Source organism: Typopeltis vanoorti, chromosome 23 (genome assembly GCF_054136105.1).
Source record: "Typopeltis vanoorti isolate ZY-2024b chromosome 23, IOZ_Tvanoo_1.0, whole genome shotgun sequence".
In the NCBI taxonomy this organism is placed as follows: domain Eukaryota; kingdom Metazoa; phylum Arthropoda; class Arachnida; order Uropygi; family Thelyphonidae; genus Typopeltis; species Typopeltis vanoorti.
The window spans coordinates 87,633,043-87,657,439 of NC_143571.1; the positions used below are offsets into that span (position 1 = coordinate 87,633,043).

Consider the following 24,397-nt stretch of genomic DNA (forward strand, 5'->3'; position numbering starts at 1 on the left):
GGTTTTATTCATGTTTTTGCTATCTGATAAATACCTATATACTCATTGATCAAGTACTACATCATCCTTACTTTCAAAAATTCACATCGGTATGTCAAATTACTAATCTCTAATTAAATGGTTTGGAATTTAATAATAATATCTCTTTAACGTAATCAATTTCATGATATGTATGCAACATGCAATATAATCGTATAATCTTGTGTTAATGATGGAAATGGTTATTATTATGGAAATGATTATGAAGAGAGAGAATGATTCTGTGTTTGTCTAAACTGTGTCATGCAGAACACAAACAAGAGCATGCAGGTAACTTATATCTGTACACAAATGCTAGGAGTGTCAGAAACAAAGGAGTAGAATTTGTTGCGTTGGTTAATATATTGGAATCTCATTGTAGCCATTAGTGAGATGTGGCTATTAGAAGCAGACATACTAACTAGTATCGAGTGCAAAGGGTACAGTATTTTTAGGAAGGATAGACAGGAGAGGAGGGGTGTGCTGCTAATGATGTCGGATAATTTGAATCCAATTAGAGTTGAAACCTATGACTGCAATACTAGTAACAGTTTTTTTATGTGGCAGTGAGGCTCAAGCTATCTGCTGTGAGTCTAACAAGATTAAATACATAGTTACATTGCAAAGACATTGTTACAGACCTGATGGGTTTGTTTCTAGTGACTAAGAAATGTTTCACCAAATAAATACGATGGGCATGAAAAGAGCAATCATAATGGGGAACTTTAATTATCCGAATATTGATTGGGTAGCTGTGAAATTGCATGAGAAGAATGAAACTGAATTTATTGAGCAGTTGCGAGACAACTTCCTCAAACATGTGACAGAAGGAACTCTTGATGGAAGAGTGTTAGATCTGATTATAGTGTCTGAAGGGGGGGGGTTTCAGTTAAAGAAGTAATTATTCCACCTCCAATTAGTGACAGTGACCATGCGGTACTCACTTGGGAAGTGGCTAAGTTTATGAATGTTCCGTTCAGAAAAGGTTACATGCTGAACTACAAGGGAAGAAATTATGACCACATGAGGAGTATTCTGGTTGCTGCATCATGGTATCAGTTATTGGATGTGAAGGATATTCAAAAGTGAGTGGGAATTGTTTAAAAAATACTTAAATGATGCAATATCAGAATGTGTCCCTAGAGTTCGAAGAATAAATAGAATAGGAGTGAAATGGATGTGTAATCTAATTAAGCAAGGGATTCGTAAGAAAAGGATGATGTGGAAGAAATGGCGTGTGCATATAGATGGTGTCAGTTAATTATAATTATACCCAGCAGGCCAGAAAAGTCAGACGTGTCGTACGGAAAGCTAATTCTGAGTATGAAAAGAAACTGGCTCTGAAAGTTAAAGACAATTCAAAAGAATTCTCTGATTATGCTGCAAATATAAGAAAGAATGAGTTTGAAAGAAAAACTCTACTGAATGCAGATGAAATGTGGGTGACTTACGTAACAGTGATTGTCCAACTAATGACCAGGCGTTTTGCTGAATGCTATCAACCTGGTAAATGCAACATTGAACTCAATTCTGCTGCTGCTTCTTCGCCATATGAGGAAACTCATATGGATGAAAAGGAAGTACTAAAGCTGTTGCATAAACTGAACAGGAATTCTGCAATAGGAACTGTTGGGATATCAGCATGAGTGCTAAGAGAGTGGTTAGCTGAACTGGCTGTTCCTTTAACCTGGCTATATAATTTGAGTCTCAGAACAAGAAAGATTCCACAGGAGTGGAGAGAATGTATGGTAGTCCCATTATACAAGGGTGGTGCAATGACCGATGTAACCAACTATCGTCCAGTCAGCATCTCAGGAGTGGTGGTGAAGATTTTGAAAAAGTTGATCAAGGCTCTCGTTCAGAAATGGGTTGACAGAGAATCTCTACTTTGCAATGAATAACATGGGTTTACTAAGGAAAGGTCATGTTTTAGCAACTTGCTCGCATTCTGTAATAATATTACCACTGACTTTGACAATGCGAATGGATACATCGCGATACTTTTGGATTTTGCTAAGGCTTTTGACAGAATACAGCATGGAATACTGTTGCATAAATTGGAGAATATGGGATCAGATTATAAACTATTAGCATGGATAAGAGAATGGCTGACTGACATATCAAAGAGTGGTATTTGGGGGTGGGTGTGAATCTGCAAGATTCAAGGTAACCAGTGGTGTGCCTCAAAGATCAGTTCTTGGTCTATTGTTATTCAATCTGTACATTAATGAAATTGGGAAGGATTTGACATGTAACATACAGCTATTTGCTGATGTTGCAACAATAGATATGTTAATCAGGAATGCTGCTGATATGCAATACTTGCAAAATGATTTGAATAGGCTGGAATTGTGAGCATGTGAAAATGTCTGTCAGTTCAGCGTTAATAAATGTAAAGTCATGCACTTTTGTGTGATTAGATATCCAGTATTGTATTATATTGGTGGAATTATGGATGTGGCTAGGAATCTTGGAGTTTTAGTAGACAGAAAGTTGGAGTTCAAGGGTTATATAGCAAAAATTGTAAATACAACTCAGAGAATAATGGCAATGTTGAAATGAACTTTGACATAAAAATAAGGAAGTCATTTTGCCTCTTTACAAGGCTTTGATGAGACACCGTTTGGTCTATTGCATGCAAGTCTAGTCTCCTCATTTCCATGGTGATTCTGATACAATAGAGAGAGAGAGAGAGAGAGAGAATGTGCAATGGAGAGTGTTAAAAATGATATCAGGATTGTGGAATACAGATTATGAAGACAGATTGCGAATTTGTAGGCTGCAGACATTAGCAAACAGGGGAAAGAAGGGTGATATGATTGTGACTTATAAACTTCTGAAAGGGTGATACGGAATTTCAGTAGATGGAAATATTTATTTTATAGAGGGTGGGTAAAGGATGCAAAGACATCCTTGGAAGTTGAGAATTAATGCTGTCAATAAGGGGTGATGGCTAGATTTTTCTCTCACAGAGGTGCATGATTGGAATGCATTGCCATTGTTTGTTGTGTGTGTAAATGGCATAAAGGATTTCAAGTACATGTATGAACAGGTGGTGTGAATAGCAAGGCCTTCCTCAATGAGTTCATGACTCCTTGGAGGTTTCTCTTAATAATAATAATAATAATAATATTTAACATTTTGGTCTTCTAAGACACTTCTTGCTGAAACAGTCCACCTGATTCACATGGTTCAAACAGTCCACCTGATTCACATGGTTCAAACAGTCCACATCAGACACTTGTTTTGCTAACCACTCCTCTCCCATTCTATTTAAGTTATCAGATTACCTTAGATTAGCACTGCTAAAAAGGTTAAGTTCCTTCCTAATATCATTATTTTTAATGATTCTGCCATGGATGCCATCTGTTTAGGCATCTAATTTTTCTCACAAGTTTCTTATCTGCAAGTCTAATCTCCGTTATCTGTTGGATAAAAGGGCTGCTCCATTACTTAAATAGCTTTGCTGTTTATTGTTTAAAATGTTTTATATTTTAATTTTCCTTGATTTTGCTGTAAATTGTAGTAATCTTTCTTTTGTAGGGCAGAAAAAGAGTGTAAAGATCTAAAGTGTGAAGTAGAAACAATAAGGTAAGTTAGTTAACCAATAATAAAGGGATCAGAATTTTTGGAACTTTTGGTGTACTACGTGATGTGCAGGGAATTGGCATTGCCTCTGATGAAGTTGAATAATCTAAGTCTCATCTTTGGAAGAGTTCCAAGGGAGCGGAAAGAGGATAAGATAGTACTGTTGCATAAAAGTCAGAGGTAGCAAAGTACAAACCAATTAATATATTGGGAGTGGTTGATAAAGTATTTGAAAAGTTGGTGAAAGGTAAAACACAACAGTGTTTGGATAGGGATGCGATACTCTATAGTGAGCAGCATGGCTTTGTTAAGGGTAGGTCCTGTCTTAGTAACTTATTCACATTTTATAATAAAGCGACAGTAGAATTGGATAAAGGTAATGGCTACACCATGATACTGCTCAACTTTGCCAAGGCATTTCACAGAATACCACATGGTAAACTATTATAAAAACTGCAGAGGATGGGAATGGATATGAGACCAGGGCATGGATAGGGGATGGTTGAAGGATAAACACCAGAGCGTAGTATATGGTGGAGTGGAGTCTAGGAGAATGATAGTGACTAGTGGAGTATCTCGGAATTTGGTACTAGGGCCACCGCCCTTTAATTTTTATATCAGTGACATTGGGAAAGATTTAAGAGGGTACATTCAGTTTGCTGATGATGTAAAACTAGGGAGAGCAATAGTTGATCAAGGTGATGTATATAGCCTGCAGGATGATTTAAATAAATTGATATTGTGGGCAAAGGATAACAATTGTCAATTCAATATTGCAAAATGTAAGGTTTTGCACTTCGAGTTGAAAAGGTTGCACGTGGTGTACAGGGTAGATTCTGAAATTTTCCGGTCTGACATACAAAATTTGCACCAATTTTAAAATGCCGTTTGTGTCATTCACCATCTATGGAGAGCTTAGTGTATCAGTTTGAACTCTCTACCTGCATCATTCAGTTGAGGCATTCATTTCACTAACACATGGGACACTAAGTGCTGTAATGTTGAAAATTGAGTACCACATAATGATAAAAGTTTTTCACCAAAGAAGAGATATCAAATAGCGATTGGATGGTGTTTATTGGGAAGCTTCTCCTTCATATTCCATTGTGAAGAAATGGACTAAACAGTTTTGCCTAGGAAGAGTGAGCATCGAAGATGATCCTTGTGATGGTTGGCCTGTGGAATTGATGACTGAGGAAAATGTCTCTCTTGTTAAGGAACCTAAATAACAGATTACTGAAGCTCAAATCTCAGCAAGGTTGGGGCTTTCTGTAACACCCGTCTTTTGCATCATTCATGAGAAGCTTCACATAATGAAAGTCAGTGCAAGGCGGGTGCCCTGACTTCTCTCTTCAATTCAGAGGGAGCATCGCATGACCCATTCCTGCAATTTTTAGAGCTTTCCAAGGGAATCGGAGAGAAGTGCTAGAATCTGTTGTCACCAGGGATGAAACCATTGTCCTTTATTATGATCCTCTTTCCAATAGGGAATCCATGGAGTGGTGCAAACCAGGCGAAGCACCACCGAGAAAAGCCAAGTCACTCAGTCCACCATGAAGATCATGGCGACAATCTTTTGGGATGTCCAGGGAATTCTCTTAATTGACTTCAGTGAAAGGAATACTGCCATGAATGCAGAATATTATGCTTCATAATATGCAAGGATATGTGCTTTGCACTATGGGATACTAAGGCAAGTGATCAGAACTTATACCACCTTTACTACGAGTTGCCCAAGTTCTGAAAATATTTCAGGCACAAACTTTGTTTGCTTACACTTGAATAAAGGATTAAACCAAATATGTAATTAATATTATGCTTCTCTCCTGCACAAACTGCGTGACGTCATAAAGGAGAAGAGACAAGTAATGCTGAGTCATTGTGTTTGCCTGCTTAATAACAATGCTCCAGTCCATATGCTATTGTTGCAAAGGCTGCAGTGAGGGGCTGCAGCTTTCAGGAGATTGAACACCCACTCTACAGCCTAGATCTAGCACCCAGTGACTACTTCCTCTTCCTGAAACTGAAGAAAAACCTTTGAGGAAGAAAATTTGCAGATGACAGTGAGGTGAAAGATGCAGTTTTATGCCATTTTGCAGACAAAAATACAGACTATTTTTTCAAGGGCATAGAAATATTAATTCAAAGATGTAAAAAGTGTGTTGAAGTAAAGGTAGATTATGTTGAAAAGTGACACAGTTGTTTTCTTTCTCTCACCTCTGAAAGTTAGTCAGGCCAGAAACTTGTGGAACAATCTTTGTCTCATATTGATGGTATTGGTTTGTAGGAAATTGATGAGGCTAAGGACTTGGGGATAACGATGGACAAAGAGTTAAAGTTCAGAGGGCTTATTTCAAAAGTTGGTAAAATAGCTCAACAAATTACTTGAATGTTGAAAAACACACTAACAGTAAAGATAAGGAAGTTATTATCCCTCTTTCTAAGGCTATGATTCAGCCACATCTTGACTACTACATTGAGATTTAGTCACCTGGGTTTCTTGGGGACCAGGAGGTGGTAGAAAAGATTCAGAGATGAGTGACCAAGATGGTGACAGGTCTGTGGAATACTCCCTATGAGGATGTTGAAGGTTTGTGGGTTACAAAGTTTAGTTGATAGTTGGAAAAGAGGAGGTCATATAGAAACTTTTAAGATATTAAAAGAGCTTTATAAAATTGATCCAAGTGAAATTTTTCAATATATGACAGATAGTGAGAGAACTAGGGCCCATCTGTGGAAGTTGTGTAAGAGTGGTTAGTAGGGGTGTGCAGACCAGATTTTTTGCATGGTGAGTGAATGGAATGCATTTCTAGAATTGGTTCTGAGTTTCCTGATGGTGAATGGATTCAAGGAGTGGAATTGATAAGATTTGTGTGTATGATGGTTGATTTGGGTCTCCTGAGATGAGTCTCCAGACTCCATGGAGATGCCGTTAATAATAATAATAATTTACAGAATAGATTTTGGAGTGAAACTCACTGAAGAAAACTGAATTAAGCAGATGAAATGATGCCTTCTCTTTTTTGATTTTGGATCTGTTGATATTTAATAGATTGAGATTATTTTTGCTTTTTAAATCCGATGGTCTTAATTGATAAAGTGATAAGTTTACAATTTTGATTTCATTAGTATGCACATTCTGTTCTAATAAAATGTGATTGGAACATATCATGAGCAGATTACATTAAATATGTAAGCATATTTTGCTTCAAAGTTAAATGAAGTTTCATGCTGACATTTAGAGCTATTGCATAACTTGGATAAGAATTCACAGTTGGGAAAGATGGAATATCACATGTGCTAAAAGAATGTTCAGACAAACTGGCTAGGCCCTTGATTTGTTTGTATCATTTACATTTGAATCTTAGTTTAGGAAAGATCCGACATGATCTGTGGGATCTTTGCACAAGGGTGATGCAAAGACTGGTGTGTCTTAACTATTGACTTGTTAGTATCTTTGGAGTAATTGTAACAATTTTTGAGAAATTGGTAAGAAATTATGTACAGGAATGGGTGAACAAACAAAATATATGTTGCAAGGAACTGTTTGAGTTACTAAAGGGAGGTCATATCTGAGCAATTTGCTTATATTTTATAATAATATATAGCCTGAGTTGGATAAAGGAAAAGGATACACTTTGCAAAAGCATTTGATAAGATACCAATGAAAGGCTGCTGCATAAATTAGAGAATATGGAATTGGAAATAAACTATTGCCTTGGATAAGTGGGTGGTTAACAGACAGGTTATGTAAGGAATGAAAACAGTATATGGGAAATGTGAATCTGCCAAATTTAAGGTCACCAGAGGTGTGCCCCAGGGATCAGTCCTTGGACCATTGTTGTTTAATCTGTACATTAATGATATTGGAATGGGGTTGACAGGGGATCTTCAGTTGTTTGCAAATGATACAAAATGTGTGGGCAAAAAATAATGGTGGACAATTCTATATTAGTAAGTGGAAAGCTATGCATTTTAGCATGATGAGATATCCAGCAGCATATTAAATTGGTGTAATTATACTTGGAGTAACTGATGAGGCTAGAGATCTTGGAGTTATGGCGAATAGAAAGTTGAAGTTCAAAGGTCGCATAGCAATAATTGCAAATACAACTCAGAAGATAATTGCAATGTTGAATCAAACACAGACATATAATGATATGGACATCATTTTACTCTTTATAAGGCCTTGATACGACCACACCTGGATGACTCTGCACAGATTTGATGCAGAGTCATCCGGTCATCCAATATCATCTTTGTAATCTCTTGGATTACAAATATGATATTGGGATTATGGAATGTAGATTATAACGAAAAGTTGAGAGCATGTACACTGCAGACACTGGCAGACAGAAGAAAGGGGGGGGTATGATATGATAGAAGTCCATAAATTTTGAGAAGGTGTTATAGGATATTGATTAATAAAATTTTTCATTATATGGAAGGTGGGGAGAAGACAGAGGGATATCCATGGAAGTTAACTATGTGAAGAAAGGAGTAAGAGCTAGATTTTTCTGTCAGAGAATTGTGAGGGGAACAGTTAGCCTGTTGAAGTCATGACTACATCTAGTATGAATGACTAAGAAAAGGTGTGACAGTTGGTGTGGATGATGTATGACCTCCCTTGATGAGGGCCATGACTTCTTGGAGATCTAATAATAATAATAATGATAAATTTATTCAGTTGACTTCCTAGCATACCAATTTTGCTAATTCTTCTACTTCTATTTCTGATTTTAATTTGCCATCTTCACTAAAAATTGTGCCTAAATAATTAAAATGTTTTACTTATTCTGTAGGTTCTCCATTCAGAATGCCAGTGTTTCTGCCTATTTTTATTGGTATAGATTTGGGTTTTCATACCAAATTTATTACTGCAGTTATTCAATTTAGTCAGGGAATCCTACAGACTTGTACTAGATTTATTTAGCAGTATAACAACATCTGCATAAAATAAAGCACTGACAGTAACATCTCCAATTTTGATATCCGATATAATACTGCTTTCCTTTATAATGTGATTAATATAGTTGATAAATGGCATTGTAGATAATGTGCACTCCTGTCTGACACCTAATTTAACATCGAACCATTTTCCTGTAACTCCTTCGGTTCAAACAAGTGCTAACTTGTTTTATATAATGTCACATTTACACCATATGATTGTAAATTAGTGGAATATCTATAATTGCATGGTATGCTTACATTTTTAAGAGGTATAAGTATTATGTTGACAGCAAATTACATGTAATCCTATAAACTCTAGTTATGTATGTGGGCATTTATGAAGAACTTTGCTTAAAAAACAAAAAAGAGTAGAATTTGTGAATAAATAATACAGTAAATAAATTCCCTCACACCACACCTCAATTCACTAGCACACACAAAACTAAGTCAAAGTTTTACTGTAGTAGGATATACAGTATAACACCCTAAAAACCTATTTCAAAATAATAGATAAGAAAATTTTATTATTATTATTATTACGTGACACCTCCAGGGAGTCAAAAGACTTATCAAGGGAGGGCACCTACTCTACAGCTCTCTGTCTCCACCACTCAATTCACCATCTACAACGAACCACAACCACCATCATCTACACCAGCGATTTTCAACCGGTGTGCTGCGAGATTTATGAAAACAAATTAATTGAAAGAAACAATGCCGTAATTTGCGCATTTATTTATTAGTGTCTGGTCTTTTATCTTGTGTGTGTAAATCAATCAAAATTATGCCTATTTTTTACCAGATCATCAAAAATATTAAAAGCATATATTTTTAGTGTGCAGCAGAATTTTAATAATTAGTCTAGGTTTGCTGTGTTATGAAAAAGGTTGAAAATCACTGATCTACACCAATGCCATTTACTGACCACCACCACCACCACCAGTATTTTCACAGACAATCACAAACATCCATGCCCACATGGTGGAATTCAAACCCACAGCCTTTTGACTGGAGAGCGGATACGCTAACTTTTTTTCTATTTTAACATATTTTCTATTGTTTAACACCAAGAAAGAAAGGCCTTCAGTTCTTAAAGTTTATTTCCAAAAATTGCAATAAAATCCTACCTAATTCTAAAATATTAGCAAATTGTCTTATTTTTGAAAACCATCCAAGGTAAAAAGGTGAAATAAGAAAATGTGAAGCTTTAAGCAAAATCTGCATTTTTAAATGTGATGTATTGAGAAACTTTATTTGAGACTGAGAAATTTTATATTATGGGACTTTGAATTTTCTACTGTAAATGATATTAAAAAAGTATCTGATTATTTTATGAAAGGAACAGTGACTTGTAGTTTTCTGTATGGTTTTTGTTTATTTTTAATGACTAAACTTGAAGGGAAATAATAGATTTAGTTTAATCCTTTATCCCAGTGAGAGCAAACAAAGTTTGCGCCTGAAAATATCTTCAGGACTAAATATAGTGTTGTACTATCTTATCCAGTAAGTAGTGCAACAGTATACATATCCACATAGGAAATGTGTTTTGCATTATGGGAGATACTGGGTTAGAAGTGCCTGGTAGCTTGCTCCACCTTTGCCACGAGTTGCCTTGGTGTTGCACTACTTACTGGATAAGATAGTACAACACTATATTTAGTCCTGAAGATATTTTCAGGCGCAAACTTTGTTTGCTCTCACTGGGATAAAGGATTAAACTAAATCTATTATAGTCTACCCTAGTGATAAATAAATTTTCAACATTGAAGGGAAATAAGGATGTAAATAGTAATATTCAGCACTAGTATATAAAATATTTGATAATTCAAATACACATTCTCATAGCAGCATTTTTCTTAAATTAAAAAGAAAAAAACAATGGCAAATATACCTCAGAGCAGTTAATCATATCATATGACTAATTACAGTTCTATATTCTTAGAAATGGGGGAGTGGGGAATGGAAAACTACTAATCACAATGATTGACTTTGTTTTCTTTTGATGTTTTTGTAGATAATGATCCATAGTATAATTAAAAAACAAAATGTCACAATATATTAATATGTATATGTTTCACTTTGTGTAGAAACCAATCCATTTATATAATGCATAATATTTAAAAAAATATATTATGGATAAATTTATAATATATAGATACCTATATATATGCAAGTGTACTTGAGAAGGATTGTGGAAGGGAAGCTTGGTAAGAACAAGCTGGATTAGGCCAAATAGAGGATGTCAGGATCAGATTTTCACTTTATGACAAATAGTCGAGAAATCATAGGAATATAACAAAGATCTCTAGTTCTAAGTTTTGAAGATCTGGAAAAGGCATGTGACAAGTTGCCAAGAGAAAAGCTATTAAAACGCTACAGTTGTATAGTGTCAATGAGACATTATATCAAGCAATGCGTAGTCTTTATTTGAGTTGTAAGTCAGCAGTTAGAATTGAAGGAAGTATAGGAAGATGGTTTAATGTTAAATCTGGTGTTAGATAAGGATGTAGATTATCCCCTCTGTTATTCATTATCTATATGGATCACATTAGGAAGGAAGGTGGTATTCAACCTGATATCAAAATTGAGGATGTTAATGTCAGCTCTTTGTTTTATGTGGATCCTGTTATACTTCTAAATAAATCCGCTACAAGCCTACAAGATTCCTTGACTAAATTAATAACTGTTGTTATAAATATGGTATGAAGGTCAGCAATAACAAGACATAGACAATGAAAATAGGCAGATGCATTCAAAATATCAACTGTGTGAATGCAAAACTAGAACAAGTAAAACATTTCAGCTACTTAAGCACAATTTTTAGTGAAGATGGTAAATTTAATATGGAAATAGACAAGAGAATCAACAAAGCCAGTATTGTAGGAAGTCAACTGAATAAATTTATATGGAATAAGAGAGAAATTAGTCAAAACACTAAATTAACTGTATACAAGACAGTGTTCAAGCCAATTATAACTTATGGATCTGAGAGCTGGGTTAGAAATAAAACACTTGACCAAAGACTAGAGACTGCAGATATGAGAGCCCTGAGAAAGATTAGGAGTGTGAACAGATGGCATTAATGGCAATATCTTATTAAAAATGAGGATATTAGAAAAGAACTTAACATTGTTAGCATCCAGGAATGTGTTAGCAGAGCTAATCTCAGGTGGTATGGTCACTTAAACAGAATGAGAGAGGAAAAAATAGCAAAATAAGTGTTCTCTGCCAGGTTTGCAGTAAAAAGACCCAGAGTAAGACCAAGATATAGGTGGATTGACAGGTAACAGATTGATTTGGAGGAAAATTGTGGATAGGAAGTTAATAATGATGTAAGTTTTTCATGTGGTACCATCATATCCCCTACACCCCTTCAGGGTACATGTCAGGAATTTGATGATGAAATACCTATATTAATATAAATGTGAAATATGAAAAAAAAAATTTTCGCATATTTGCTATATCATGAAGATAGTTCATGAATATTAACTTGAATCAAAAATTCTCCCGAAAAATCTTGAAACTGCATGCCATGTATATGGGCAAAAGTGTAACAATGCAAATGCCAGATGTGACTTATGAGTACATGCAACACAGCTTTAACACAGCCCAGCATGAATGTGTTAAATTAGAATAAAATATGATCTGAAACCCTCTAGTTACTTTTTTGTTTTTGTGTTTTTAAGGAAGCTTCATATCCTCTTCCCTATCAAGTATAACAGATATCAAGGACATCATCAAATTCCTGCCATGTACCCTCAAGGGGTGTACAGGATATGATAGTACTACATGAAAAAAATTACATCATTATTAATTTCCTATCTACAATTTTCCTCCAAATCAATCTGTTACCTGTCAATCCACCTATATCTTGGTCTTCCTCTGGGTCTTTTTACTGCAAACCTGGCAGAGACCACTTCTTTTGCTAATCTTTCCTCTCCCATTCTGTTTAAGTGACCATACCACCTGAGATTAGCTCTGCTAACGCATTCCTGGATGCTGACAATGTCAAGTTCTTTCCTAATATCCTCGTTTTTAATATGATATTGTCATTGATGCCATCTGTTCACGCCTATAATCTTTCTCAGGACTCTCATATCTGTGGTCTCTAGTCTGTGGTCAAGTGTTTTACTTCTGACCCAGCTCTCAGATCCATAAGTTAAAACTGGTTTGAACACTGTCTTGTATACAGCTAATTTAGTGTTCCGACTAATTTCTCTCTTATTCCATATGAATTTATTCAATTGACTTCCCACCATACCAGCTTTGCTGATTCTGTTGTCTATTTCTATATTTAATTTACCATCTTCAGTAAAAATCGTGCCTAAATAGCTGAAATGTTTTACGTGTTCCACAGGTTCTCCATTCACAACACAGTTGACATTTTCAATGATTCTGCCTATTTTCATTGTCTTTGTCTTTTTATTGCTGACCTTCATACCATATCTATTACAACAGCTATTCAATTTAGTCAGAGAATCTTTCAGGCTTGTAGCAGATTTATTTAGAAGTATAACATCGTCTGCATAAAGCAAAGAGCTGACATTAACATCTCCAATTTTGATATCATGTTTAATGCTACTTTCCTTCATAATGTGATCCATATAGATAATGAATAACAGAGGGGATAATGTACATCCTTGTCTCACACCAGATTTAACATTAAACCATCTTCCTGTACTTCCTTCAATTCTAACTGCTGACTTAATGAAAATAGGCACTCAAATAAAGACTAAGTATTGCTTGATATAATGCCCCATTGACACCATATAACTGCAGCATATTGAATAGCTTCTCTCTTGGCACCTTGTCATATGCCTTTTCCAAATCGACAAAACTTAAATACAGATCTTTGTTATATTCCCATGCTTTCTCGACTATTTGTCGTAAAGTAAAGATCTGATCCTGACAGCCTCAATTTGGCCTGAATCCAGCTTGTTCTTCACCAAGCTTTTCTTCCACAATTCTTCTCAACCATTTCTCAAGTATACTTGCATAGATCTTGCCAGGAACACTCAGTAGGGAAATACCTCTGTAATTCTCACATGCAGTTTTATTTCCCTTTTTATATATGGGTACTATGAGAGCTCTACTCCAATCATCGGGAATTTGTCCCTCTGTCCAGGCTTTCTGAACTATGCAGTGCAGCCACTGTAAGACTCTTATACCACCATACTTCAGCATTTCTGGTTGAATATCATCTACTCCTGCTGCCTTTCCACATTTCAAGCCTTTGATGGCTTTTTCTACTTCAAGTATGGATATGTATTCCTGACTACATGCCTGGTCAGTGTTTTTTACCACTGTGCTGTCAGCACTGCTTGTTTCATTTAGCAGTTTTTCAAAGTAATTACTCCATACTTCAAGGATATCTTTTTCTCCCGTTTTCATGTCACCTTTATCATCTCTAATTCCTTTTACAGCACTCTTTCCTCCATTCTTAAGCTTCTTCAACAACCTCCAGAATATTTTGCCACCTTCTTGATATTTATTTTCTATATTCTTGCCAAAGTCCTCCCGTGACTTTTGTTTAGCTAGTTTCACACAGTGTTTAGCATTCTTGCATTTGTCCCTATATTCTCTAAGAGCACAAGCTGACTTATTTGACAGGAATTTTTTATATGCTTTCTTCTTTTCCTTCATTGCCTCTTTAACTTCCTGTGTCCACCAGGGAGTTCTGATTTTTTTTATCCATACAGACAACCTCACCACATGCCTCTCTGGCAGAGAGGCATGTGGTGAGGTTGTCTGTATGGATAAAATGTTTTCTTCAGGGTTTGCCTTGTTGATATCAAGGACTTATATTGAAATGTATTTGATCCTTTCGAATTAAACTGTGTTGAGTTGAATGGGCATTATGCATTTTTTCTTAACGGTACTTCACATGAATTAAATAATTATGTTCAAGCTATTTTTTAATTACTCACATGAATAATTGAAAAAAAAAAAAAAGCTTTGTGCAACTGATAGTGTTGCTTCTTTTTTTTGTTTGTTTGAATAATTGTTAGTGAACTCTGATTTGTAATATCTGTGTGTATTTAAATATTCTCCCAAAGAATCTTACTAGAAGGCATTTAAAAGTTGAGAAATAAACAAAAGTTTCTTGTTTTCGCTTTTTTTTCTCTTTCAGTATATGTTTATTTTCTTTCATTGCTTCCAAAAATCATTGATTTTCAAAAGCATTATTATTTGAGGAGTTTCAGTGTAGCCTTGCCAAAAGGTATAAGCATTAGTGAAACTAGGCAAACACAGATTATGTAGTTACAGGGATAAATGTGATGGATTTAGTATTTTCAGGTAGGATAGAGTAGACAGGACAAGGGGAGGGTAGGATACTGCTGATGATAGCAGATGAATTGCAGCCAACAAGAATAGGAATTATTCAGGCAGATGGCAGTTGTTTTCAGTCAATATGATGTGAGATTGAGAACAACAGGAAAAAGTATAAAATTGGTTGAAACTGTCGGTCAGGAGATTCCAGTGGTGATGTGGAAGGTAAGCATTGGCAAATTAGTACAAGTCAAGTAATTATTGAGGGAGACTTCAACTTTGGATATAAAATTGGTTGCTACTATAGGCCAGTGGTCGCCAGAGATAATGTTTATGAGATGCATCAGCAGATGATGCAACAAGCTGAGTAGTTATTATGGGGGGGAGGGGGGTACTTCAACTTTGGAGACATAGATTCAAAGGAATAAAGATCACATGGTAGGAAGGAAATGGAATTTATTTACATACATAGATAATTATTTGAAGCAGAATGTGACAGAGAGGTCTCAGGGTATGAGGGTGCTGAATCTTGTTATAGGATCAGAAAACCTGTCCTTAACTAAGGTTGCTACATTGCCTCCATCTGGGGAAATTAATCATGTGATCTTGACTTTGGAGGTAGCAAAACGTATAACTTCCATCAAGTGTATCATAATCACCTGACTTGTAAAACTACAAGTCAGGTGATTATGATACACTTAAGAGGCAGCTCAAAGCAGTACCATGGCATAAAGATTTGCAAGGTAGGATGCTCACAGTGCATGGGGGATAGTCAAGGAATATTTGGAGAAAGCAATATAACTGTATGCCCAAGGTCAGGAGGGTAAATTGGGTAGGAGCTAGATGAATGAGTAATATCATTAAGCAAGGGCTTCAAAAAAAAAAAGAACAAAAAGGTGTATAAGGAGAAAGGTGACCAGCTAACTCATGAAGAGTACAAGGAACAGGCAAGAAATGCAACCAGCATGGTAAAGATGGTAAAATCAGATTATGAGAAGTTAGCTAAGCAGTTGAAAGGAAATCCCAAAGAGTTTTTTCGTTGTATGGCAAGTAGGAGGAAGAATTAATATGGAAGGATAACTTTAATGAGTGCAGATGGTAGAAGAGGTAACAAAGGCAGACAAAACTGTTGAGCTACTGAGTAACCAGATGTTGGAAGTTTCCACTTGGTTATACTCTAAATTAAAGATGCCAAGAAATTATATTCTTGATTTAATTATTCAACCAAGTGTAAGCAAACAAAATTTACACCTGAAGTAATTTCAGGAATGGGCAACTCATATATATAGAGGCTATGTATGATACTATGCATTATGGGAAGGGTGACTACAAAGACCAGTTTCGACTTTTATTGAGGTCTTATCAGTGGGAGCCAGACTCACAGGTGATACCAAGGATGAAGTAATGCAGAAGTCATATTTCCATATATGAGTATTCAAAAGGTGTCACACCTTATTACTAAACTTATTAAATATATTAAAAATATTTTTAAAATGATTTTATTTTTTATTAATTTTATTATTAAAATATTACTAAAATATATTAAATGTTAAACTTATTAAAGCAATTCGGAAAATTGCAAATGAAACAATCAGTGACAACACTGTGGTAAAAAAACACACCAGGTATGCAATCAGGAATACGTATCCTGATAGTTGAAGTAGAAAAAGTGTGAAATGTGGAAAGGCAGCTAGAGTAGATGATATTCGAAATGCTCAAGTATGCAGGTATAAAAGTCACAGTGGTTGCACTGTATAGTTCAGAAGGCCTGGACAGAGAGACAAATTCTAGATGATTGGAGTAGAGCTCTCATAGTACCCATATATAAAAAGGGAAATAAAACTGAATGTGAGAATTACAGAGGTATTTCATTACTGAGTGTTCCTGGTAATATATATGCAAGTATACTTGAGAAATGGTTGAGAAGGATTGTGGAAGAGAAGCTTGGTGAAGAACAAGCTGGATTCAGGCCATATAGAGGCTGTCAGGATCAGATTTTCGCTTTACAACAAATAGTTGAGAAATCATGGGAATATAACAAAGATCTGTATTTAAGTTTTGTAGATCTGGAAAAGGCATTTGACAAGGTCCCAAGAGAAAAGCTATTCAAAACACTACAGTTGTGTGGTGTCAGTGGGACATTATAACAACAATACTAAGTCTTTATTTGAGTTGTAAGTCAGCTGTTAACAAGAAGATGGTTTAATTAAATCTGGTGTCAGACAAGGATGTACATTATCCCCTCTGTTATTCATTAACTATATGGATCACATTATCAAGGAAAGTGGTATTAAACCTCATATCAAAATTGGAGATGTTAATGTCAGCTCTTTGCTCCATGCGGATGATGTTATACTTCTAAATAAATCTGCTAGAAGTCTTGCAGACTTCTAGCAGATTTATTGAATAACTGTTGTTATAGATATGGTATACAGGTCAGCAATAACATGACAAAGACAATGAAAATAGTCAGAAACATTAAAAATATCAACTGCATTGTGAATGCAGAACCTATAGAATAAGTGAAACATTTCAGCTATTTTAGGTGATTTTTAGTGAAGATAGTAAATTAAATATGGAAATAGACAATAGAATCAACAAAGCTGGTATGGTAGGAAGTTCAGCTGAATAAATTTATATGGAATAAGAGAGAAATTAGTCAAAACACAAAATTAGCTGTATACAAGACCGTGTTCAAACCAATTTTAACTTATGGATCTGAGAGCTGGGTCAGAAGTAAAACACTTGACCAAAGACTAGAGACCACAAATATGAGAGTCCTGAGAAAGATTAGGGGCATGAATCGCAATATCATATTAAAAACAAGGATATTAGGAAAGAACTTAACATTGTTAGCATCCAGGAATGTGATTTCAGAGCTAATCTCAGGTGGTATGGTCACTTAAACAGAATGGGAGAAGAAAGATTAGCAAAACAAGTGATCTCTGCCAGGTGCAGGAAAAAGACCCAGAGGAATACTAAGATATAGGTGGATTGATATGGTAAAAAGTGCCTTACAAGATAGAAAAAATATATGATCTGATAATATTGGAGTCTTGACAAGTAACAAATAGATTGAAGGAAAATTGTATATAGGAAGTTAGTAATGATGTAAATTTTTCATGTAGTACTATCGTATCTTGTACATCCCTTGAGAGTTCGTGTCTGGAATTTGATGATTATGATGATGATGAACTTATTCCTGCCCATTCCTGAAATTACTTCAGGTGCAAACTGTGTTTGCTTACACTTGGATAAAAGATTAAACCAAGAATATAATTTCTTGGCATCTCTAATTTATAATGAGTGACCATTTTGCAAGGGTATATCATCTAAATGAAGATATTGTTATGGCCGAAGTGACAGTGAATGATTTTGAGAAGAAAGGCTGATAAATTGGAGGTACTTAGAATATTGCAGAATCTGAATGCAAATACAGCTGTGAATTTGGATGGTATATCGGTTCACAATTTAAGAGAATGAGCAGGAGATATGCCAATGCCTTTGACTAGGCTGTTTAATTTATGTCTCAGCTCTAGCAAAGTCCCAATAGAGTGGAAGGAAGTTGAAAGCTTATTTTTCACTTGGTTAGAGCATAATAAATTTAGTTTAATCCATTTATCCAAGTGTGAGCAAACAAAGTTTGCGCCTGAAAGTATCTTCAGGACTAGGGCAAGGTGATACAACACCAGGTCAACTCGTTGCAACTGTTGGTAGCTTGCTACACCTTTGCAACGAGTTGACCTGGTGTTGTATCACCTTGCCCTAGTCCTGAAGATACTTTCAGGCGCAAACTTTGTTTGCTCACACTTGGATAAATGGATTAAACTAAATTTATTATGAGAGTGGAAGGAAGACAAAATAAATCCTTTGCATAAGGACGAAACTAAGTCTGTGCTAGCCAATTATATACCAATAGCAAATGTAGACCAATCAGTGTCTAGGGAGCAGTAGTAATGTTAGTAGTAGTAATCTACTGACATTTTATAATAAATGATACCTGAGTTGCATAAAGGAAATAGCCACATAATAATATTGCTGGATTTTGCAACGATGTTTGACAGGATACCACATGGAATTCGGTTACACAAACTACAACAAATGAGGATGAATATAAACCTGGTGATATTGAAAAAAGGATGGCTGATGGACAGATAACAAAGAGTAATATATGGAGGAGCAGAATCCAGGAGAAAGCAGGTGACAAGGAGTTTGCTATGCAGCTCTTAGCTTGGACCACTGCTGTTTAATTTATACATAAATGATATAGGAAATAATTTGAAGGAAGATATTCAGTTGTTTGTGGATGATGCAAAGTTGGGTAGGATAATAGTTAATTAGGGTAATATAGAGATCTTGCAGGATGATTTAAATATACTGTGACGGTACAAGTAAAACATAATGGGTGTTAATTTAATGTGGGAAAAGGGTAAAGTTAGGCATTTTCACCTTAAATTAGAAAAAATATAATTTACTTATTTTTTTGTTTTTGTTATTTTTAGTGTTTCCAGAAATGATCTTGAGGAAACAATGAAAACATTTGTTAATGGATATGAAAAATATGAAGAAGCACTATTGCTGTTGAAAGCTACAAAGGTAATTGCAACATTTTTTAAATTATAATTTTTTTTTTTTAAATTATTTATTTCAATGTGACCAAATGCTGGGAATCGAGGAAACTAGTTCATGTAAGGAATGGTAAGAAGTGATAATGACATGAATGTTAATGAGCATGGTTATGAATCTGTTGAAGTGGTGGTCTGTGTACATTGGGATTGATTGTTTTGAATCTGTGTGTGAAGGACAGGAAAAAAACTTAGCCAAGGAAAGAGCAGAAGTAAGTATACAAAAAAAGCTTGGAGATAACATATTATGTCTAACATGATAACACAAATACCAGGAGCATTAATAAAGGAATTGAGTTTGTTGCCTGTAAATGCATGGTGGAGCCCCCATAGCTCATTTAGTATAGACGAAGCCATTTGGTCAGAAAGAACTGGGTTCGATTCCCGTCCATGACTTGAGGAACCTTTATCTGGTCTCTTTTGACTAAAGGTGAGTTAGCCTGTCTCATAGGGAGGAAGGGGGATTTTTTTCACCCAGAATCTCAGGTTTTTCGTCCCTCAGAACAGGAAAACTGGCCCCGTGAACACACATGGATTACAGTCATGAATACTTGCCTTTTGGGGGATGCAGCAAAGGAGTGACGAACTGGCTGCATTAATTTGTCGTCAGACCCTCATTAGAGGAACTCAGCCCATCTTAAGGGATGGATGAAAAGAATAGGATAGGAAATACATGGTGGCATTAGTGAAATCTGGCTCTTAGTTGTTTATCTGTGAGGTAGAGGCTGAAGTGAGTTTGTAAGACAGGGATCATCTATGAGCTGAATTGTTCTTCTCTGGATAACACGAAATGATTTTTAGGTAGGTTGTAGGTGTGCCATCCCTAACATATGAACAGTATTCTAAGAATGGGTAGAGTTAATTGCTGGATGGGTGTAAAATAGCATCTTGAGTAAAAAAAAAAAAATCAATAGCCTGAAGCTATTGATGTGATGTGTTTATGCCAAGAGAGGCTCGAGGTAAATGTTAATCTAAGCACAGTGATCTGATCCTTTCTGGTGATTTATATATTACTGAGAGTGAAAAATGAGTTGAGGATTCTTTTGCGAAAGAAAAGGCAGACTGCATGTCATTGAAGGTGACTATTTTATCCTTGCCCCCACTAAAGTATAGTATGTAGATCAGAGTTTAAGGCATTGACTGCAGATGATCTTGAAACTTGAGATGTCTGAAACTACCTAGTTTTTAAAAAGAGTGTGATGAATAGAGCATGCTATTGTCAGCAAAGCTGAGCTGTGGGTTAGATTAGTGGCAATTGAGAGTAGCTTATTTATATATAAAAGAAAGAGGATAGGTAATAGAATAGAGCCCTGAGGCACTCTTGCATTGGTCACAGTGCTTGGAGAAAGGGTGCCATCTACCATTTCATGCAGTAAACTACTAGAGAAAAAGCTAGCTACTCAATTTCGGGTGGTGGCAGATAGACTGAAGCAAAGCAGTTTGCTAAACAGGTCTCGAGTCTTACCAGTCCCAGCAGGTCTGGTGGGACTCTTGATGAGAGAAAGTGATTGTTGATAGCTTTTTCCATTATTATAGAGAGGATTGCGGTGATGTAGTTGGAAAGAACATGAGTCTGTTCCATAAACTAACTTTTTTCATTAGCATATACCGAAAACTTTGGAGAAACAGACAGTGTTCGAATGGAAATTTGAACGTACAATTGTTGAAAGAAAGGATAAGAAGCCGCGTAAGATGGAGAGTTTGTTCACAAGATCACCAAGAGTCGAAAATGACTGGATGGCACATAACATACCAAATCTTCTAATAGCTTTCCAGTATTCCTCATCACAGAGGTTAGTAGTAATCAGTCATTTTTAAGGAACGTGCATACTAGACATATTGTTATACACTTAAACAGTTTATGTGTGTAGAAAAATTATAAAAAAAACTCCAATGTATTTCATCCAACATTTCATGTACATCGTCAGAGAGAGAAGAGAAAATCAGTTAACTACATTCAAAACATGCATCTCAAGATGTGAGTCATTATTGATCACAGGTCAAAGGAAATGGGTAACACAATCTACTGAAGAATTAATAAAGAAATGCAATGACATTAAACAGCAATACAGGAACTGGAGGACACATGATCTACATATTTGAGCTATGGAATTAAATGAACAAGTACACTTGGCCTTTTGAAATAACAATGAAAACCATATCCAGACTGTCTATCAGAAATTAGAACTGTCATAAATATCATCACAGTATAAAGAATTCAAACTCCCTCTAGTAATGTGTTTCTTAGACTACTCTAAAACTTTTGACCTCTTTCAGCATATGAAACTGTGGTAAGTAATGAAAAGAATGGGTTTTACCTCAACACACTATCAGGTTGATAGCCAACTTGTACAGGGAGAAAGAAGCCACGGTAAGAACAGATGTTGGATTGACTGATTGGCTTCAGGTGGGAAAAGAAGTTAGGCAAGGATGTTTACTTTCTCCTCACTTGTTTAGTATATATGTGGAGGACATCATGCATGAAGCATTGGATAAGCTCATGACAGCAATTAGGATAGGTAGTAGATTGACTTTTTAATCTAAGGTATGCTGATGATGCCATACTCTGTAATGACAAGGAAGAATTAGGACAAATTCTTGATAAACTTAACAAGATCAGTAATAATAGAGGACTTCAAAGCAATCCTAGCAAGACAAAGATTATGGTTCTCAAAGGAAATACAAACAGGGAATCTCTTGAGAAACAATTGTACCTTAATGGAGAAAGAATTGAGAAAGTCAGCAAGTTTGAGTACCTGGGATCCATTATTAATGTGAAGAATTGCTGTTCAGAAGAAGATTAGGAATGGCTGAAATAGTCAGAGACTTGTCTAAAATCTGAAAGGATGGATCTATCTCCATGGAAATGAAGTTGAGGATTTTGGATGCAGTTGTTTTACCAACAGCGACTTATGGATGTGAGACTTCGAACCTGAAAAAAAAGTCAGATAAGAAAAGAATAGCTGCTTTTGAGACGTAGTGTTACAGAAGGCTGTTGAGGGTATCATATACTGAAAGGCTTACAAATGAATGGGTGTTAGAAAAGATTAGTAGAACTTTAAGGCTCCTCAAGGATATTGTCAGAAGAAAAGAAAGTTAAAATATTTTGGATACATTGAAAGGATGGCAGGATGACTTCTCAGAACAGTAATAGAAGGTCAAGTTCCTGGAAAAAGACCGTCGATGAATAGATAGTGTGTGGAGTGACTGATCTTCATGAGTTGAAGCCTCCAGAAAAGCATACAACAGGACTACATGGCAAAGCCTGGTGTGGCATATCACCAAGCATCTGAGTGACCATACAGCATCTGTGGATGTCCAGTGAACATAAGATGATGATAAATATCAGAGCTAATTCCTTGTGCACCAAAGAAAGGAAGCGTGAAAGACTAAGAATAAAAAGGTAAAAATGACAAGGTATCCAAAAACAAAAATGAACTTTTCTTGCGGAACTAGTTTGAAAAAATTCTGAATAATTCTTCATTGAGCTTACTTGAGCTGTTTTGCCAGAAATAATGATTCCAAAAAGAATTTCCCATTTATGTGTAGCAATTTCACAGTTCAATAATTTGAAACTGCACTAAAAAACTCAAAAGAATGAGAAAACACCTGGATTGAATGGTATAATGCAGAAGCTATTAAGCATGGAGGAAAAGAGCTTTTCCTCTTTTCAACTACTACTACTAAACAACTGCTAACAAAGAACTAAAAAAAAAAAAAAAAAAAAAAAGCACCATCCTCCTCATCATCATGCTTTTCAAGGATTTCGGCCTAGACAACTGCTAACAAAGAACTAAAAAAAAAAAAAAAAAAACACCATCCTCCTCCTCATCATGCTTTTCAAGGATTTCGGCCTAGAGTGGCCCTGTTAAAGCCTTAGATTCCTTTAGAGATTCATCATTGAATCTCTTTAGAGCAGTGCTTCCCAAATTTTGGATGTAAAGGCCCCCCCTTGGAAAAATTAAAATATTTCACGGCCCCCATCGGAAAAAAAAAATCGTATTACAGACATATTATTATAATGTTTGTTGTATTTATATTCAATACAAAACATACACAGCGAATATTGCAAAAATCAAATGCAAATATTACACTTTTAGCATCTTACATACACATTTGACATGGCACACTTAGTCTTAAAACATTTTAAATTTGTTTTCATTATTTCATGGCCTCCTCAACAAAACTAACGGCCCCCAAGGGGGCTACGGCCCACAGTTTGGGAAGTGCTGCTTTAGGAGATGTCCTGGCTTTCTTTTTCCTGATGGTTTGTAATTTAATGCTTGTTTTGGTAATCTTTCTGTTTTCATTCTCTCAACGTATTCCATTCATTTATGTTTATATTTTTTAATTTTTTCTATTACTGATTCCTGGTTTAACTCTTTCATAATTTAATAATAAATTTAGTTTAATTCTTTATCCAAGTGTGAGCAAACAAAGTTTGAGCCTGATATATCTTCAGGACTGATAAGGAGAGGTATTGCACCACCAAGAGAAGGTGGTGCAATACCATGGCAACTCGTAGCAAAGGTGGACCATGCTCTCATCTCTCCTTGTCTCAGTATCTCCCACCATGCAAAGCACATCTCCTACCCAGACCAGTTTCGACCTTTATTGAGGTCTCGTCAGTGGGAGGCAGACCCAAATGTGGAGATACTAAGGCAGAAGCAATAGGAGAGTTCATATTTACCTATACAAGTTGCCAACAGGTGTCCTACCTTATTATTAAATTACTCTGGATTTAGAGAAAGATGTTGGAAGTTAATTTTGCACTTGGTTAGACTATAATAAATTTAGTTTAATCCTTTATCCAAGTGTGAGCAAACAAAGTTTGGTTTGTGCCTGAGTATATCTTCAGGACTGATTAGGAGAGGTATTGCACCACCAAGAGAAGGTGGTGCAGTACCAAGGCAACTCTTAGCAAAGATAGACCAAACTCTCATCTC

General features: G+C 35.7%; 1 protein-coding gene across 2 annotated transcripts in view; it reads left to right on the forward strand.

Moving 5' to 3' along the window:
* The window catches only part of LOC150094045 (uncharacterized), a 1,005,660-nt gene that overhangs the window by 782,702 nt on the left and 198,561 nt on the right, over positions 1 to 24,397 (forward strand). For both annotated transcript variants that reach the window (XM_090412663.1, XM_090412664.1), the window contains exons 30-31: positions 3,562 to 3,609; positions 19,329 to 19,422. In XM_090412663.1, coding sequence (XP_090268789.1) covers positions 3,562 to 3,609; positions 19,329 to 19,422 — 142 coding nt within the window. The remainder of the gene's footprint in view (positions 1 to 3,561; positions 3,610 to 19,328; positions 19,423 to 24,397) is intronic.